This window comes from Hyperolius riggenbachi, chromosome 6 (assembly GCF_040937935.1).
Source record: "Hyperolius riggenbachi isolate aHypRig1 chromosome 6, aHypRig1.pri, whole genome shotgun sequence".
Taxonomy (NCBI): Eukaryota; Metazoa; Chordata; class Amphibia; order Anura; family Hyperoliidae; genus Hyperolius; species Hyperolius riggenbachi.
In genome coordinates, this window is record NC_090651.1 from 368,343,498 (window position 1) to 368,363,586 (window position 20,089).

Sequence of the window (20,089 nt, forward strand, 5' to 3'; positions counted from 1 at the left end):
TATCGTTCTGACTGGACGTTGATTCAACATGCGCGCTAACGAACCATCCCGACGCGATCGTGCGCACCGGAGAGGGGAGATTAAGCTGTCATATGACAGCTGACATCTCCCCTCACTGATCAGCAGCCATTGTGTATGGCTTCTGATCACGTGATCACTACGATCGCCGGTGGATTGTAGTGATCACTATTGGCAGCTGTGGCGGTAGGGAGGAAAGAAGAGGATCCACTCACTTCCCTGCTGTTCCTGCGACGATTGGCGCTCCCCACCGCTCTTGCCGGCATCTCTGCTCCTTCTGACGTCAGTGCCGGGTCCCGGCTTAATGACGTCATCCGGAAGTGAGCGGCAGTAGGAGCTGAGATGCCGGCCGGAGCAGAGGGATCCGCTGCGGCTCGTCCCTGAAGCCTGGAAGGTGAGTGATTGCTGCTGACAAGGGGGGACCCCTGGCCACACAGGGGGGAGACAGCCCAGCCAGACCCTGCAGGGATCCGGCTGCCTGACCCTCCAAACGCACCCCCCCTTCTGCAAAAATCCCTGGTCCTGAAGGGGGTTAGGCGGCCGGTCCCGAAAGGGTTAAACAAGAACAACAACAAAAGCTACAAAGTCTTTTTGAAAAATTATTTTTTTTTGCCTGGTACCTACTATTCTCCACAACATATGTCGCAATTCTGGTGACAATACCTTGTATGGGGGCTTTGCATTTCACAGCTAAAATGGGCACGAAATTAAGCGAAAATTATGAGAACGTTTATGCAAAATTAGAAATGGTTATACGAAATTTGAATTTACAAATCGTAATTACGTATAGGCGAAATTGTGAAAATTTGCGCGAAATTTCGTATTACGATCATCACTACTTTTATCCTGTCGTAATGTTAGTGGGTGTGGTTATAGATAATGGCAGGTGGTGCGGTATTATTTTTTTCATGTCTACCAGCAGTAAAGATGATGACCTGCAGGCTGTGCATCAAACAACATGAACAAATCACATGGCGAATACCAATCATTTCTTGATCTCGCTTATTTTTTTAACTTCTCGCTTTGCAATGTATTTTGTCCCCCTTTTCGCTTAAAGGAGTTCTGTGGGGGGTTGCGGAGGAGAAAAACAGACACTTACCTTGGGCTTCTATCAGCCCCGTGCAGCGGGAGATGGGAGGAGGACGTCCCACGCCGTCCTTCTCCCATCTGCCGTTCTCCGCCGCCGGCCCCGGTCTAAGCGGCATGGGATCCAACTGCGGCTGCGCTACAGTGGCCGCGCACCCGCTCGCTTCCGCCTGCGTCATCGGAAGCTTACTGCGCAAGCGCAGTACAAGAAACCGTTGTACTGCGCCTGCGCAGTAAGCCTCAGATGACGCGAGCGAAACCCCTTTAAGTTCCTTTTTATAGGGCCAAAGACGTCTGGTACTCAAAAGAGTAAAATAAAAACTTCTTTATCCGAACCAGGGGCATAACCAGAAATCACTGGGGCCCCTGCAAAACTTTGGATGGGGCCCCCTCCCGTCACGGAACAGAGCACTTGGGGAGGGGGTAGAGAGGTTGGGGGCTGGATGTTGTACACAAGAGCCTGCTGCACACAGAATAGGGACAGCCTACAAATCTTTGTCTGCAAAACTTTGTATGATTCCTTATCAGTGGCTGAGCAGATGTAGTCATTAGAACAATTATGCAGAGAGCAGAAAGTTTTTTCTCTCCATGCCCTTGTCAGTCTCTCTGGACAGGGAAAAGAAACTTCTCCCCCCACAGGGCCCCCTGTGGCTTCTGGGCCCCCTGCAGGTGCATCCCTTGCAGGGCCTATTGTTACGCCGCTGATCCGAACCTTGTACTCCATTTTTCCATTGAAATAAACACACAATATTCTTTTATGTTTTATTAAATACTCTCCCCCATTTGACATGAATAACCAATCCCCATATATTTTATCTATTTGTACCATATATATTTATATTTATTGTATATATTTTTTACATCTTGCAGGAGTGCAGCCAACGGTCAGCAGCTTTTATCGTAGTTTTCGAGGCAGAAAGACAAAAAGGGTGAAAAATAAAATGTATAGGAGGATGCCGACCACCAGACTCAACACATTCAGCTTCCAGGTCGTTCGGGAATATTTGGTGGCGATGATGTCATTGTTGGCGTACCTGGCATCGCGAGTCTGAAAAAGAAAACAATGTCATTATTGTTACTCAAATATTTGTTTGGTACTTTATCGCAGGGCAACTTCTATAGGACAATAATATTGGTGGCTATACAGAATTCTATTTTTTTTTTTTTGGGGTGGGGGGGTTGGTTCGGATCTGAATCTGATCAATCTTTCTACTTGATCAAATAATTTGAAAGATTCAGGCTAGGTTCTCAGAGGTCAGTTGCATAACACGTGTTATGGCAAGTACCCACCAGGCGATACTTGTGTCGCTGTTCCCCAATGTCGGGCAACATTGTTTAACATGTGCATGTTGACCCCTGTGGCGATCGCGCACCGTTAAGCAATGGACACGGCGGTTCAGATCAGGAATATCCCCGCCGACACCCGCACAAAGTACCACGATCGTTTGAAGTCTTGTTGCGCTCGTCGTGTAACATCGCGCATACCTGCCGGCCAGAAGATGGAGGGAGATGGGATTGGCGGCAGTGGTGAGCTCCGGATGACATCTGGATGACATCTGGATAATACACACATCATCATTCCCCACCATCCATGGCGGCCTGGAGGGGGAATAGTAATTAGAGATGGGCTGAACGGTTCACCGGCGAACGGTTCCACGCGAACTTCGGTGGTTCACGTTCGCGTCCCGCTGGCGAACCTTTGCGGAAGTTCGGTTCGCCCCATAATGCACCTTGAGGGTCAACTTTGACCCTCTACATCACAGTCAGCAGGCCCAGTGTAGCCAATTAGGCTACACTAGCCCCTGGAGCCCCACCCCCCCTTATATAAGGCAGGCAGCGGCGGCCATTACGGTCACTCGTGTGCTGCCTGCGTTAGTGAGAATAGGGCGAGCTGCTGCAGACTGTCTCTCAGGGAAAGATTAGTTAGGCTTAACTTGTTCCTGGCTGGCTGCATACCTGTTCTGTGAACCCACCACTGCATACCTGTACTGTGAACCCACCACTGCATACCTGTTCTGTGAACCTGCCACTGCATACCTGTTCTGTGAACCCATCACTGCATACCTGTTCAGTGAACCCACCACTGCATACCTGTTCTGTGAACCCACCACTGCATACCTGTTCTGTGAACCCACCACTGCATACCTGTTCTGTGAACCCACCACTGCATACCTGTTCAGTGAACCTGCCACTGCATACCTGTTCTGTGAACCCATCACTGCATACCTGTTCAGTGAACCTGCCACTGCATACCTGTGCTGTGAACCCACCACTGCATACCTGTTCTGTGAACCCAACACTGCATACCTGTGCTGTGAACCCATCACTGCATACCTGTTCAGTGAACCTGCCACTGCATACCTGTGCTGTGAACCCATCACTGCATACCTGTTCAGTGAACCTGCCACTGCATACCTGTGCTGTGAACCCACCACTGCATACCTGTTCTGTGAACCCACCACTGCATACCTGTGCTGTGAACCCACCACTGCATACCTGTTCTGTGAACCCACCACTGCATACCTGTTCTGTGAACCCACCACTGCATACCTGTTCAGTGAACCCACCACTGCATACCTGTTGTGTTCAGTGAACCCGCCACTGCATACCTGTTCTGTTCAGTGGACCCGCCACTGTATACCTGTTTAGTGAACCCGCCACTGCATACCTGTTGTGTTCAGTGAACCTGCCACTGCATACCTGTTCTGTGAACCCGCCACTCGCAACTCGCTCCCAGTCCCTCCACACAGCATGTCTGCCTGCAGGCCGCTTGACTACCTTCTCCGCCATCACCAACAGGGTCCGGGACTCCAGGCGGATTGTTGAATTTTTTAGGCCGCTGCTAGCAGCGGCCGCTGTAATAATTTTTCTGGTGCGTGTACATGACTGCCTAATTTTTCTGGCTGCACTGCGGGCAGCTGCAACAACAAAAGAAAAGGCATGTACATGCGCCCATTCCCCTTCGTGATCATTACCTTGCCGTGGTGAAGGGGCTTGCGTATCACAATGAAGCAATGACCGGCGCCTAGATGAGTGTCTCGGGGGGCACACAAAAGATAATAAGGTCGTTGCTTCATTGTGGTCAGACCAAATTTGATCAGCTGGACAGTCACTGTTCTGTCATTCAGCTACATCAGCCAGGCGACCATATGGGCTGTAAAGCCACCAAAACCTGCACTCTCGCCATGGTGCGCACCAGTCCAGCACGGCCATCACTACACAAACAGCTGTTTGCGGTGCGTTACACGGTGAGTTTGGTGTGTCAGTGTGAAGCAGTACCTTAATTACACTACCTGATTGATGTATACACATGCAAGATGTTTGAAAGCACTTTAGGCCTGTCATTTAGCATTCAATGTGATTTCTGCCCTTAAAACGCTGCTTTGCGTCAAATCCAGATTTTTCCCCGGGACTTTTGGCATGTATCCCACTCCGCCATGCCCCCCTCCAGGTGTTAGACCCCTTGAAACATCTTTTCCATCAGTTTTGTGGCCAGCATAATTTTTTTTTTTTTCAAAGTTCGCACCCCCATTGAAGTCTATTGCGGTTCGCAAACTTTAACGCGAACCGAACGTTCCGCGAAGGTTCGCGAACCCGGTTCGCGAACCTAAAATCGGAGGTTCGGCCCATCTCTAATAGTAATTAACACCGCCGGGACTTGTGCAGGAGCCGGGTGAGCTGTATATCAGCTTTCCCCTGCACCAAAATCTCCCGGCGGATAATTCATAGGTATGCTTATGATGGAGTTTTCAGAAAATGTAAGCAAAAAAAAAAAAATCAAATAAAACTTTCAGTTTTTATATTTTTCTCTCTGATTTTTTTTTTCTGATGCTGGGAATACACCATGAAATTTTTTAGCAGATAGATGGTTCGATAGATCATTTCTGACAGGTCCGATCTGATTTTCGATCGTTTTTCTGATCGATTTCTCATAGAAGTGAATGGAAATCGATCAGAAAAACAATTGGAAAATCGGTCAGATAGTAAATCTGTTGAAAAGATCTTTTTTTTCCCTCCATAATAAAAAACAAAAACAATTATTTCCGATTTCTTATAAAATTTATTGTTTTCATAAATAAATAAAAATAAAATTAAAAAATGGGAAATGTGGCCACACAAGGTATTTGCAATAGCTCAGCTGTAAGTGAGTCACTGTCTGTTTCTTAGTAAAAAAAATAAATACATTGATTTTACTGTATTTTTATCTGCTTGATAAAATCATCGATTGTCCTATATATTCACTGCATATTTATAATAGCACAGGAAATGATCATTTGCAATGCAGTTGTCAACCTGGAGCACATAATAGGAAAATGTTGTGTATTACATCACAAGGTGGGAGTGGTCACAATAGACCTTGGCCAAATACTTTGAACCTAGCCAGGACATAACTAGAAAAGCCTCTATATAGAGATTGTTTATTGGATGCTAATAATTTTGAGTGGATGCAGATTTTATGCTAATGTTATGCAAATTACTGTATTTTTTGGACTATAAGACTCACTTTTTCTCCTCCAAAAGTGGGGGAAAAAAGTCACTGCGTCTTATAGTCCAAATGCAGGGAGTTCCTGACTTGTGTATACCTTCCAATACAAACCTCCAACCTGCCGCAATGTCGGGGACTCCCTGTACTGTGGCCATACAGAGGAGGACACGGGAGAAATGGAGGACATGGGGACACAATGGGGCAAAGTGGAGGACAGAGGCAGACACAGGAGGACAGAGGCAAACACATGGGGAACAGAGGAGGACACAGGGAGACACAAGAAGTACAAGGGGGCATGAGGTACAAAGGGGGCATAATCCACAAGATGCCTCTTCACCATGGATGCACCAGGATTAGTTTATATATTTTCTTCCCCTGGTTTTTGCCTTCTAAACATAGGTGCGTCTTGTAGTCCAACAAAATACGGTAGTACTGTTTGGAATTCATATATTGCCACTGCTGCATTTATGTATTTATGAAAAATTAGCATAACAGCATAACATTTGCATGAAAAAAAAAAGATCAACGATAATTCTCACAAACAGCCATACAAGATGTCATTAAAGAGACTCCGTAACAAAAATTGCATCCTGTTTTTTATCATCCTACAAGTTCCAAAAGCTATTCTAATGTGTTCTAGCTTACTGCAGCACTTTCTACTATCACTGTCTCTGTAATAAATCAATGTATCTTTCCCCTGTCAGACTTGTCGGCCTGTGTCTGGAAGGCTGCCAAGTTCTTCAGTGTTGTGGTTCTGCTATGAACTCCCTCTTCCAGGCCCCTATATGCACACTGCCTGTGTATTCTTTAGATTAGGGCAGCTTCTCTCTTCTCTCTTATCTTTTACAAGCTGGATAAATCGTCCTCTGAGCTGGCTGGGCTTTCACATACTGAAGAATTACAGACAAGGGCAAAGCTGTTTGCAGGAAGAAACGAGCAGCCTGAAACTTCAGTGCATGAGAGATGCAGGGGGAAAGAAACACACAAATGATCTCTTGAGATTCAAAAGGAAGGCTGTATACAGCCTGCTTGTGTATGGATGTATTTTCTATGTGTGGACATACTGTACATCAACCTACTTCCTGTTTTGGTGGCCATTTTGTTTGTTTATAAACAAACTTTTTAAAACAGTTTTTGACTACTTTTAATGCGGCGGGGAGCGGCGAAATTGTGACAGAGGGGAATAGGAGGTGTCCCCTAACGCACTGGTATGTTTACTTTTGTGTGATTTTAACAATACAGATTCTCTTTAAATAGACATTGTTGGCATCAAATGTGCTGCTGCAAAACCTCCTAGAAATGTTAATCATAATTAGGCCACATGTGTCCTCCAGTAGCATAAAACAGTCAGGTTGTGTCCCTGTAACGACCGGTGTCAACACACAGAGAGAATCTGATTATGGGTGATCTGCAGTATCACCAATAATACAGATATATACCTGATTATTGATGATCTGCAGAATCACCAATAATACAAGTATGACTAACCTCTGGACACCAAAACAGTGATAACAATAATGACAATGTCAAAACACAAGATCGTGGAAATGTCCACCACACAGCGATTCCTCAGAGGCGTGGTTACCTCTGAATGGGAACCCGGTATGTGAGATCCTCTAAAAGGCTGGAAGAGGAGTCTCAGCCTCTAGCAGTAACAATCTGCTAGGGCAAGCGTCTCAGAGAGGCAAGCCTCAGAGATAGCCCACCAGTGGGAGACGTTCCACTGGAGGGAGAAAGGTCAGACAAGCAGAGGTTCGGCAACAGAGAGACGGCAGCAGTACAGGAGCGGAAGGCTGATTCAGAGTCGGTAAACAGGCAGGGTCGGCAACTTGAATCAGATAGGCAGAGGTACAAGATCGATTAGAATAAAGAGTAGTCAGGGATAGCCAGAGTCAAAAACACAGGTAAATATACAATACAATCCTAAACTAAGGTGTGACGTCCTTGGTATCAACACCTAGGATCTGGACTAAGGTCTGAGCGTTAACACAATGTATTCACGACAGCAGACGAGGAGCAACAGATGCCTAGCTCCTTATATGCTGGGAGCGCATCTGCAGCGCCACCCAGCCGCCCAGCCAATCCAACAGCTAGTTGGAGCCAGCTGATCGGCAAGTCAGCTGCCCTGTTTGCGGCCGAAGGACCTGTGTGTAACAGCGAGGTGGGGACCGCCGCCGGCTGACACGTGGAGACGGCGTCCATGCCGCTCTCCGCCGCGGCGATATCCCCACCAGCTGTTACAGTCCCACAGTAACATAAACAGGCAGTCTGTGTCTTCCAATGACATAATCAGGCAGCATGTGTCTCTCTCAGTGACTTATACAGTCCTCTAGTAAAGTAATTAGGCAACATATTTTTACCGAGCAACATAACAGGCAGCATGTGTCCCCCAATAACATAATCAGACAGTGCGTATCTCCCAATGACATTGTATACCCAAAAGCCTAACTGAGATCTTCACATCCTCCAGTAAGGTAATCAGGCAGCATGTGTCCCCAATAATATAATCAGGCAGTGTGTATCTCCCAGTGACATTGTATATCGCAAAGCAGGGGTGTAACTAGGCGCCACCAGGCCCCCCTGCAGAATTTCCTTGTGGCCCCCCCCCACCTCCCTGGGGCCCGCTCGGGGCCGTTTTGTGGGGGCCGGAGGGGTGGCAGCATGAGGGGAAAGCCTTGGCCAGAGTTGGCGGGGAGAGGGGAAGTCCCCCCCCCCCTCTCCCTCACCTCGGGGCTCTCCCCTCTGCGCTCCCCTCCAGCTAGTTACAGTGTGGGCGGCGGGCAGCGGCGGGCAGATACATACCTTGTTCCGTGCGTTCCACCGCATACTCCTCGCTCTAGCGGCTGACATCACTTCCGGAAATGACGTCAGCCGCTAGAGCGAGGAATATGCGGTGGAACGCACGGAAGGTATGTATCTGCTCGCCGCCCACACTGTAACTAGCTGGAGGGGAGCGCAGAGGGGAGAGCCCCGAGGTGAGGGAGAGGGGGGGGGGGGAACTTCCCCTCTCCCCGCCGACTGTGGCCAAGGCTTTCCCCTCATGCTGCCACCCCTCCAGCCCCCACAAAACGGCCCCGAGCGGGCCCCCCCATGGGAGCAGGGGCTGCAGGGCCTATTGTTACGCCAGTGCCCAAAAGCCTAACTAAAGGCTTATGATCTTCACATCCCCAATAAGAAAATCAGGCAGCATGTGTCCTCCAGTAAGAATGACAGGCAGCATGTGTCCCCAAATAACATAATCTGCCAGCATGTGCCTCCAATAAAATAAATATAGAAGCTGATAGGAGGGAAGTGACGCGGGCGGGTAACGCCGATGTGGAGGAGGCGGGGGAGCGGCGCTGACTGACAGCAGCGCATAGGTAAACATTGTGCTGGCGACGTGCTGCGTGTCGCCAGCACTGCGGGGGTATAGCGCCGTGCAGGGGGGACATGGAGGCACACCATAGGGCAACGGAGGCTGGTCTTAGTGTGCACAACCAGCCTCTGTGCCCCAGTAACATAATTAAATCCCACCTCGGGTTCTCTTTAAGGGCTAGGCATTGGTAGATGTCTTCAGACACCCGATAATGAACATCCAGTTTATTCCCCCCGGGTGCTCATCTGTTTGGCATTTGCTGTCCTTGAGAAAGAGAAACGCTGTTGTCTCGAAACGTTGGAATGTTTTATGTTCAGCAATAAAGATTAAGTTGTATCTTACATCTAAAGTGCCGAACATTCACTCTGATTACATATTGGTTGTCCGTTAGCCTTTGGTCTGACCACCCAGGATGCATTGGGCCACACCCTATGGTGTGCATCAAGCCCCCCCCCCCCCACCCATATTTGATGCCTTCCATCAAGACTAAAGTAAACTTTCTTCCAGTTGATCTCATTCATGAAATGTTTTCTATGCTTCACCTAAATTACATTGTTGCTTGAAACTCTGGAGTTATTTCTGCATCAACTTTCCTCTGGCAGGAGTAGGAGTAGAAATTCGCACTCGAACAACTAACCATCAGTAACAGTAACAGTAGAGTGGAGCGGATAATCCCGTAAATGTAAACCTTATTGGATCCGAATTCTTCTCTACAGCCCTGGCACTAAACTGAAGCTTGTGTATGTTCCTGGAGATAGCATTGTCTCATTGCACACCAGGAAGTAAGAAAGATGCACGGAGCTCTGGAATTCAGGTTATGCTTATGTGCAGCAAAGCAGGGTGGCTTTGGAGCAGGAGAGATGATTTATTTTGACATGTGGAATTTTATCTCTCCCCAAGTCCTGACGCCCTCTTGCTTTTTCAGCGCCCAAGGCCATGGCCTTTGGGGCCTTTCCAGAAATCTGGCCCTGCATATGCTAGATGAAACTCGACCAAGGGAGCCCATAATGACGACCAAAAATCCAGCATGTGTATAGCAGCCCCTGAGTGCCTGTATACAAGGCTTTAGATTGTAAGCCTGCTAGAGCAGATCATCAGATATATATTGTGCCCTCACGGTGCCCATCAGTCATCCAATCTCGATTGAACAATCTTGCCGAATCTTTGTAGCAGAAGGGTAAACTGAGCACTTAATATTTTGATTAAATACTTAGTTAGCCTCATATTACATAGAAATTGTACGATTGTACAATCAAGATTGGTTCATTGATGGGCACCTGTAGATTTTACACTTGATAGGCCAGGATCTTCTTCCCCAGCCATATCGTGTTTTTGTATCGGTTAAGGTGCCCACTAGTAATCCAATCTTTACCAAATTCAAGTAGTAGACGGGTAGAGTGAAGAATTGTACTTTGAATGGATAATTTAAGTAGTCACTCATATCACATAGAACTGGTAAGATTGTACAATCAAGATTGTATCATTAGTAAGCAACTCAAATGGAACCTGAGGTGTGAGACCTATAGAAGCGGCCATATTTATTTCCTTTAAAACAATACCAGTTGCCTGGCTGTCCTGCTGATCTTTCCGGTCAGTAGTGTCTGAATCACCCACCTGATACAAGCATGCAGCTACTCTTGTCAGATTTGTCAGACATCTGATCTGCATGCTTGTTCGGGGTCTATGGCTCAAATGAACACTATCACAGAAAAATGTAAAATACATGTAAACACATACCAATAAGAAGTACATTTCTTCCAGAGTAAAATGAGCCATAAATTACTTTTTTACTTTTTTTTACATTTGGATTGGATGGAGCAACTGCCATTCACTAGGTGCTTTTGAAAATAAATACCCCCCCCCTTCCCCATGAGGAGATGAGCTGATCCAAAACCTGTCGGTAGTGTCAGATTTCTACAACCTACTGTAAGTGACAGCAACATAGGAAAAAAGTAATTTATAGCACATTTTACTCTGGGAGAAATTGACTTATTTGTATATGTTTACACGTACTTTAAATTTTACAATTTTCGCAATAGAGGTCCTTTAACCTCCTTGGCGGTAATCCCGAGCTGAGCTCGGGGTATGCCGCCGGAGGTCGCCGCTCAGGCCCTGCTGGGCCGATTTCGGTTCTGAAAAAAGCAGCACACGCAGCCGGCACTTTGCCAGCCGCGTGTGCTGCCCGATCGCCGCCGCTCCGCGGCGATCCGCCGCGTGCAGCGGCGAAAGAGGGTCCCCCCAGCCGCCCGAGCCCAGCGCAGCCGGAACAAACAGTTCCGGCCGGCGCTAGGGGCTGGATCGGGCGGCTCTGACGTCAGGACGTCGACTGACGTCCATGACGTCACTCCGCTCGTCGCCATGGCGACGAGGAAAGCGAATGCGGCCTATCTTGTTACTTTCGATTGCCGGAGGCGATCGAAAGTACACATCAGGAGCGCCCTCTAGTGGGCTTTCATGCAGCCAACTTTCAGTTGGCTGCATGAAATATTTTTTTTTTAATTAAAAAAAAAACACATTGCAGCCTCCCTGGCAAAATAAATAAACCGCCAGGGAGGTTAAAGTGAAAATTATCTGATAAGATAAACAATTATATTTATCCCCCTACTCCTAAAAATAACCTTTTTAAGTATCCTAGGGTTTTATTTTATATTTAAGCATTTATAAAATAGGTTGAATATTTTACAGTCTCTAATCAGTGGCAGCCTATTAAGTGTCCCAGAGTAAGAAAAAGGTCAATAGTTCATGTATTTCACCCCCCCCCCCCGCTCTCATAAGTTTACTCTGCCAGGAAGACTTTTATGGCTGTAATTTGCTTATCAGTGAGGTTTACTATTCCTGACAAGGTACCCACAAGTCAGAAGCTGTCACTTCCATGCCAAGAAATTAACTCTTTCAGGCCTGGTTATTAATATGTTTGGCACTGTAGATAAACATTTATCTCATCATGTCACATGTCGCCTCGGGTACACTTTAAATTATTAGAGGCAGAGGGTCAGCAGGACAGCCAGGCAATGTGCATTATTTAAAAGGAAACAAACATGTCAGCCTCCATATCCCTCTCACTTCGGGTTTCCTTTAAAAAGATTAAAGAGACTCTGTAACAAAAAAAGGTCCCCTGGTGGCTACTTCCCTCAGGAGAGGGAAGCCTCAGGGTCCCAATGAGGCTTCCCCCATCGCAGTAGCTGCAGGCAGTCCAGCGCTGGCTCCCCCGAAGTCTCCCGCAATCCTCCCTCAACAAGCCTGACAAGGCTTCATATATTTACTTTCCCTGCCTCCAGCGGGGGCGCTGTTGCGGCTCTCAGCACGGAGATAGGCAGATATAGCTGATCTCTGTCGGGTCCGCTCTGCTACACAGATGCAGGAGACTTGCAGGAGACTTGTGCCTGCGCAGTAGAGCGGACCGACAGCGATCCGCTATATCCGCCTATCTCCGAGCGGAGAGCCGATACTGCGCCTGCGCTGGAGCCAGGAAGGTAAATATTTACATCCCCGCTGTTTGGAGGGGCACAGCGAGACCGCGGTGGGACACAGGAGGACGGGGGAAGCCTCGACAGGACCCAGAGGCTTCCTCCACCCGAGGGGAGTACCCCCAGGGGAACTTTTTCTTAGTTACAGGTTTTCTTTAAGTCATACGTCAGTAATCCAAAGGATAATAAAAACAAATATTAACCACTGGCTTACCAAACATGGTATATAGACCATATTAGTGAAATCACTTTGGAAGCATTAGACATTTAAAAGTGAATTGTTCGGAGTTGTCTGGAAATCTGGCAGTGCTACAGAAACCCAGGATAAAAATAGCTAAACATTTACAGATCTGTGTAAATAAACACGCTATTGAAATATTACCAAACAACGACCGTGTCACCACAAAGCCACTGCCAAAAATCTCAGAGCGACTGTCACCACACTGCTTATTTTTAAATATAGTGCTTTTTTTGGGGGGGGGGGGGGGGGGGGTAGATGCATTGTCAGGCTTAAATTTACCATAGCCGATGAAGACAGAATGTGCCTTTTGCTTATAAAGCCTTAAAGGACATCCGAGGTGAAAATAAATTTATGAGAAAAACAATTGTATCTATCCTCAGTCTCCTAAAAATAACTTTTTTTTTAAGATATCCCTGTTTTATTTTATACTAGCTGATTGCCCGGCGTTGCCCGGGTATGTATTTGGCTAGTGTTGGCTCCGCCCACTTTTTCTAACCCTAACACACAATTACTCAATGACCAAGTTTGTGAGCTTTGCGGTCTTTGGAAACAATAATTTGCATTGAAATGAAAAAAATCTGATTGGCTGTTTGTGGCTCCACCCCTTTTCTGAATTTGAACCCCAGTCACCCAATGACCAACTGTAGCAGGTTTGAGGCCTGTGCCATTAACAGTGCAAGAATGGCAGCAATTAAATATTCCCCTTGAGAAGCAATAGGTGAAGTTTGATTCACTTTTGTAGGCTCCACCCACTTTTCTGAATATTTAACCCAGTCACCCAGTGACCAACTGTGCAAAGTTTGAGAACCCTACCATTAACAGTGTAAGTATGGCTGCAGTTTACATTTTCCCAGTGAAATTTGCATTTGTCTCCACCCACTAATGACGTGGAACTGCCTGTGTATGTATTTGACCGGTTTTGGCTCCGCCCACTTTTTCTAACCCTAATGCACGAACACTCAATGACCAAGTTTGTGAACTTCGGGGTCTTTGGCATCAATAATTTGTATATTCCCATAGAAATTAAACAAATCAGATTGGCTGTCTGTGGCTGCACTCCTCTCCAACATTTGAACCCCAGTCACCCAATGACCAACTATAGCAGGTTTGAGGCATCTGCTACAGCCCCGTTTCTATGGGTGTGTGATACGTGCAATCGCCCGGGGTGCTTTATTGTGCGGCAGGAGGGGGGGCGCCGGAGCGGGGGAACGGACATAATAGTTATAACTCACCTTCTTCATCCGTTCCCCGCAGTTTCAATATCTTTCCTCTCCCGGCGTCCGTCGCCTGGTAACAGCGCCCCCTGTGATGACATACCGCATGTCATCACAGGAAGCACTGTGACTAATGAGATAGATGCCGGGAAAGGAAGGACATTGAAGCAGCGCGGGTTCGGCGGAAGCAGGTGAGTTATTACTATTATGTTCGCTCCCCCCGCTCCTGCGCCCAACTCATACCGCCCATACCAACTAACCTAAACTGTGGGAACCTACCTAACTAACCTAAACTGCAGGAACCTACCTATTTATCCTACACTGCAGGAACCTACCTACCTAACTAACCTATACTGCGGGAACCTACCTAACTAACCTATACTGCGGGAACCTACCTAACTAACCTATACTACGGGAACCTACCTAACTAACCTATACTGCGGGAACCTACCTAACTAACCTATACTGCGGGAACCTACCTAGCCAAGCTATACTGTAGGAACCTACCTAACTATCCTATACTGCGGGAACCTACCTAACTAACCTATACTGCGGGAACCTACCTAACTAACCTATACTGCGGGAACCTACCTAACTAACCTATACTGCGAGAACCTACCTAGCCAAGCTATACTGTGGGAACCTACCTAACTATCCTATACTGCGGGAACTTACCTAACTAACCTATACTGCGGGAACCTACCTAACTAACCTATACTGCGGGAACCTACCTAGCCAAGCTATACTGCGGGAACCTACCTAACTATCCTAAACTGCAGGAACCTACCTATCTAACCCATACTGGGGGGACCTACCTATCTAACCTATACTGGGGGAACCTACCTATTGAACCTATACTGGGGGAACCTACCGATCTAACCCATACTGGGGGAACCTACCTATCGAACCTATACTGCGGGAACCTACCTATCTAACCTATACTGCGGGCACCTACCTATCTAAACTATACTGGGGGCACCTACCTATCTAACCCACACTGGTGGCAACTATACGGGCTACCCTATACTGGAGGCACCAACGTAGATAACCTATAAAGCAGGCACCTACCTATCTAACCTACACTGGGGGCAACTATGCAGGCTACCCTATACTGGAGGCACCTACGTAGCTAACCTGTTCAACCTGTACTGCGGGCACCTATGCCTGGCTCCATGGGGGTGGGGTGGGGGGCGATTTTTACACCCTCGCCCTGGGTGAGATTTAGCCTAGAAACTGCTCTGATCTGCTAATACCAGTGTAAAAATGGCAGCAATTTAAATATTCCTTTTGAAAATCAACAGGTGAATTTTGACTATTTTGGCTATTTTGGCTATTATAGGCTCCACCCACTTCCCTGAATATTAATCTCAGTCACCCAGTGACCATCTTGGCAAAGTTTGAGATCCCTGCCATTAACAGTGAAGAAGGGCTGCAGTTTACATTTTCCCATTGAAATTTGTTTTTGGCTCCGCCCACTTTTTGTAAACTGGACACACAGTCACTCAATGACCATGTTTGTGAGCTTTGGGTCCTTGGCATCAATAATTTGTATTTTCCCAGTGAAATGAAACATCTGATTGGCTGTTTGTGGCTCTATCACAGGCATGGGCAAACTTGGCCCTCCAGCTGTTAAGGAACTACAAATCCCACAATGCATTTGCCTTTATGAGTCATGACTGTGGCTGTCAGACTCCTGCAATGCATTGTGGGACTTGTAGTTCCTCAACAGCTGGAGGGCCAAGTTTGCCCATGCCTCCTCTATCCCCTTTTCTGAATTTGAACCCCAGTGACCCAATGATCAACTGTACCAGGTTTGAGGCTTGTGCCATTAACAGTGCAAGAATGGCAGCAATTTTAATATTCCCTTTGAAAATCAACAGGTGAATTTTGATTGTTTTTTTTAGGCTCCACCCACTTTTCTGTATAATAATCTGTGCCATTAACAGTGCAAGAATGGCAGCAATGTAAATATTCCCCTTGAAAATCAAAAGATGAATTTTGATTGGCTGCTGTACACTCCACCCACTTTCCTAAATATTAATCCTAGTCACCCAGTGGCCAACTGTGTCAAGTTTGAGAACCCTGCCAATAACAGAATGGCTGAAATCAATCTAACAAATCTGATTGGCTGTTTGTGGCTCCACCGCCTTTAGTGAATTTGGTCCCCAGTCACCCAATTACTGACTGTATCAGGTTTGAGGCCTCTGCCATTAACAGTGTAAGAATGGTAGCAATGTAAATATTCCCCATGAAAATCAATAGCTGAATTTTGATTGGCTGTTGTAGGCTCCACCCACATTTCTGAATAATAATCCCAGGCACCCAGTGGCCAATTGTATCAAGTTTGGGAACCCTGCCATGTAAAAAATTAAGTTTCTGGCACCGCCCACTTTTTGTAACCTTGACATATAGTCACTCAATTACCAAGTTTATCAGCTTTGGGATCCTTGGTATCAATACTTTGTATATCTGATTGGCTGTTTGTGGCTCCGCCCCTTTCTGAATTTGAACCCCAGTCACCCAGTGCCCAGCTGTACCAGGTTTGAGGCATCTGCTATTAACAGTATAAGAATGGTTGCAGTTTAAATATTCCCTTTGACAATCAAAAGTTGAATTTTGATTGGCTGTTGTAGGCTCTACCCACTTCCCAAAATCTTAATCACATTCACTCAATGACCAACTGTGCAAAGTTTGACAACCCTGCCATTAACAGTGTAAGAATGGCTGCAGTTTATATTTTCCCAGTAAAATGTGTTTTTGGCTCCACCCACTTTGTGTAACCTTGTCACACAGTCACTCAATGACCAATTTTGTGAGCTTTCAGGTTCCTGGCATCAAAATTGTGTGAATGGAAGCAGTTTATCCAGCAAAGAAATCTGATTGGCTGTTTGTGGCCCCGCCCCTTTAGTGAATTTGGACCCCAGTCACCTAATGACTGACTGCAGCAAGTCTGAAGCCTCTGCCATAAACAGTGTAAGAATGGCAGCAGTTTAAATATTCCCCTTTAAACGCAATAGGTGAATTTTGATTGGCTGTTGTAGGCTCCACCCACTTTCCAAAATCTTAATCTTATTCACCCAGTGGCGAAGTGTGGCAAGTTTGAGAACCCTGCGATTAACAGTGTAAGAATGGCTGCATTTTTTCCCATTTAAAAGGAATGGCTGAATTTTGATTGGCTGTTTTATGCTCCACCCGCTTTTCCTGGATTTGTAACCTCGGTCACCAAGTGACCAACTGTGCCAAGTGTGGGGACTCTGGCTTGATTACTGTGAGAATGGCAGCCTTTTACATTTTTTCCATTGACTTGAATGGGTGGAATCTGATTTGCTGTTTGTAGCTCCGCCCAGGTGGGCAGGGGGGCCGCGAGACCCCCAGAACCTATCATCCCAGGTAGTAAGGAACCTGTATACCAAGTTTCGTTCAAATCGGTCAAGGGGTTTTCGAGTGATCGCGGCACACACACACACACACACACACACACACACACACACACACACACACACACACACACACACACACACACACACACACACACACACACACACACACACACACACACACACACACACACACACACACACACACACACACACACACACACACACACACACACACACACACACACACACACACACACACACACACACACACACACACACACACACACACACACACACACACACACACACACACACACACACACACACACACACACACACACACACATATACATCCGATTTTATATATATAGATTTCAATCTAGTTTTTAAGTTTTTACTATTTCATTGTCTCCGCTCAATGACACCTTCCTTGAAGTATGTCAGAGCTCAAATCTATGAATTATCTTTCTTGCTCTCAGAAGCCATTTACTGACAAGAAAGTATTTTATGGCTGTAATTAATCCCGACCCGGACAGAAACTGTCACTTATATACCTGATGTTTAACTTTTTCAGGCAGAGAAAGAAAAAAAGGAACACAGCCTAGTTATTTGTGTGCTAGTATGCTGTACATACACATGTCTATCTCATCATGTCACATGTCAGTTCGGTTGTCCTTTAAACAGGCCCTGTAGTGACAGCAGAATGCAGTAAAGAGGCCCTGTAGTGACATATAGTAGAATGCAGTAAAGAGGCCCTGTAGTAACAGCAGAATGCAGTAAAGAGGCCCTGTAGTGACGTATAGTAGAATGCAGTAAAGAGGCCCTGTAGTGACATATAGTAGAATGCAGTAAAGAAGCCCTGCAGTGACATATAGTAGAATGCAGTAAAGAGGCCCTGTAGTGACATATGGTAGAATGCAGTAAAGAGGCCCTGTAGTGACATATAGTAAAATGCAGTAAAGAAGCCCTGCAGTGACATATAGTAGAATGCAGTAAAGAGGCCCTGTAGTGACATATAGTAGAATGCAGTAAAGAGGCCCTGTAGTGACATATAGTAGAATGCAGTAAAAAAGCCCTGCAGTGACATATAGTAGAATGCAGTAAAGAGGCCCTGTAGTGACATATAGTAGAATGCAGTAAAGAAGCCCTGCAGTGACATATAGTAGAATGCAGTAAAGAGGCCCTGTAGTGACATATAGTAGAATGCAGTAAAGAGGCCCTGTAATGACATATAGTAGAATGCAGTAAAGAAGCCCTGCAGTGACATATAGTAGAATGCAGTAAAGAGGCCCTGTGGTGACATATAGTAGAATGCAGTAAAGGGGCCCTGTAGTGACATATAGCAGAATGCAGTAAAGAGGCCCTGTAGTGACATATAGTAGAATGCAGTAAAGAGGCCCTGTAGTGACATATAGTAGAATGCAGTAAAGAGGCCCTGTAGTGACACATAGTAGAATGCAGTAAAGAGGCCCTGTAGTGACATATAGTAAAATGCAGTAAAGAGACCCTGTAGTGACATATAGTAGAATGCAGTAAAGAGGCCCTGTAATGATATATAGTAGAATGCAGTAAAGAGGCCCTGTAGTGACATATAGCACAATGCAGTAAAGAGACCCTGTAGTGACATATAGTAGAATGCAGTAAAGAGGCCTTGTAGTGACATATAGTAGAATGCAGTAAAGAGGCCCTGTAGTGACATATAATAGAATGCATTAAAGAGGCCCTGTAGTGACATGTAGTAGAATGCAGTAAAGAGGCCCTGTAGTGACATGTAGTAGAATGCAGTAAATTATTCAGGATACCCACTTTTACAATAATTATCTTGGTTTCAGCATCAGAAACTCTTCCTATATCTATATTGCTGTATATGTAACTGCACCCTCCCAGTTATGTTTAGCCTAGGCTGTTTAGCTATGCTGAATTCTCCTCCCAGAGCATTCTGGGAGACCAGGTATATTTTCTACTGACTCCAGAACTCTCATGTAAATAAACATTCCGCAGCGATGCACCTGCCAGGACTAAAGAGGTTGCCACCCGCGATCTATTTCAGAATGTAAATTTGGGTGAGGAAAAATGTTGACAATAGACAAACACAAAAAAATAATGTATAGATATGAATATTGTAAAAAACAAACAAAACAAAAACAAAGCAATTTCATTAATTATGTTATTGTCACTACAGGTCCTCTTTAACACACTGTTCAGCACAGAAGGAGGGAAGGAGGTTATAAAGAGAAGTTTGTATTTTGCCAAAATATTTTTGGACAGAAAAATTTCAGAAGAAGCCGATTGGGTTTTGTAAACAGACAAACTATAACAAAAACACACAAGAAAAACAAAAACATTTTGAATTTGCCACTTACTTTGACGGAGTATATGAGTGCGACGAGGCCTATGGGGACGCAGCATAAGGTGAGGTTGAAGATAGACCAGCCGAGGAAGTCCTTCTGCTTGTGAGGGGTGGGGGATTGCATGACTGGCATGCTGACAGCAGCAGACTGGGGAGTGTACAGATTCTTGTTGTTAATCTCCATCTCGTCTGTCTCCAGTGTGTCCCCTGTGCAGGCTGAGGCTGAACTCTGCTCTGGGGGAAGCAGAGGAGAGATGCTGTGTGCTATCATTGAGCAGGGTGGAGGCTGGGCTGGCATCAGGGTGTGGCACAGGCAGAGGATGCTGCACAGCAGATGCTGAGGCTGATAAGAGCACTGCATGTAGAGTTGAGCCGAAATTTTAGTAATTTCGCATTACTAAAATTACGCATGCGAAATTTGCGATTACGATGCGAAATTACGGTAGCGTAATTGCCATTAAAATCGTAATTGAAAATACCGTAAGCGTAATT

General features: G+C 46.1%; 1 protein-coding gene across 1 annotated transcript; it reads right to left on the reverse strand.

The window, feature by feature from the left end:
* Positions 1 to 1,852: 1,852 nt before the first annotated feature.
* On the reverse strand, positions 1,853 to 19,856 carry LOC137523049 (dispanin subfamily A member 2b-like). Its single transcript, XM_068243243.1, has 2 exons — positions 19,611 to 19,856; positions 1,853 to 2,152 (listed from the first exon to the last, which is right to left on the reverse strand). Exons 1-2 carry the CDS (start codon positions 19,779 to 19,781, stop codon positions 2,000 to 2,002), a joined length of 324 nt encoding a protein of 107 aa, XP_068099344.1. The 5' UTR covers positions 19,782 to 19,856; the 3' UTR covers positions 1,853 to 1,999.
* Positions 19,857 to 20,089: the final 233 nt, after the last annotated feature.

Coding starts and splice junctions, on each gene's coding strand:
- LOC137523049 (XM_068243243.1), bottom strand. CDS start 19,781: ATGGAGATTAACAACAAGAATCTGTACACTCCCCAGTCTGCTGCTGTC. Junction 2,153..19,610: donor CACTCATATACTCCGTCAAA/GTAAGTGGCAAA, acceptor TTTCTTTTTCAG/ACTCGCGATGCCAGGTACGC.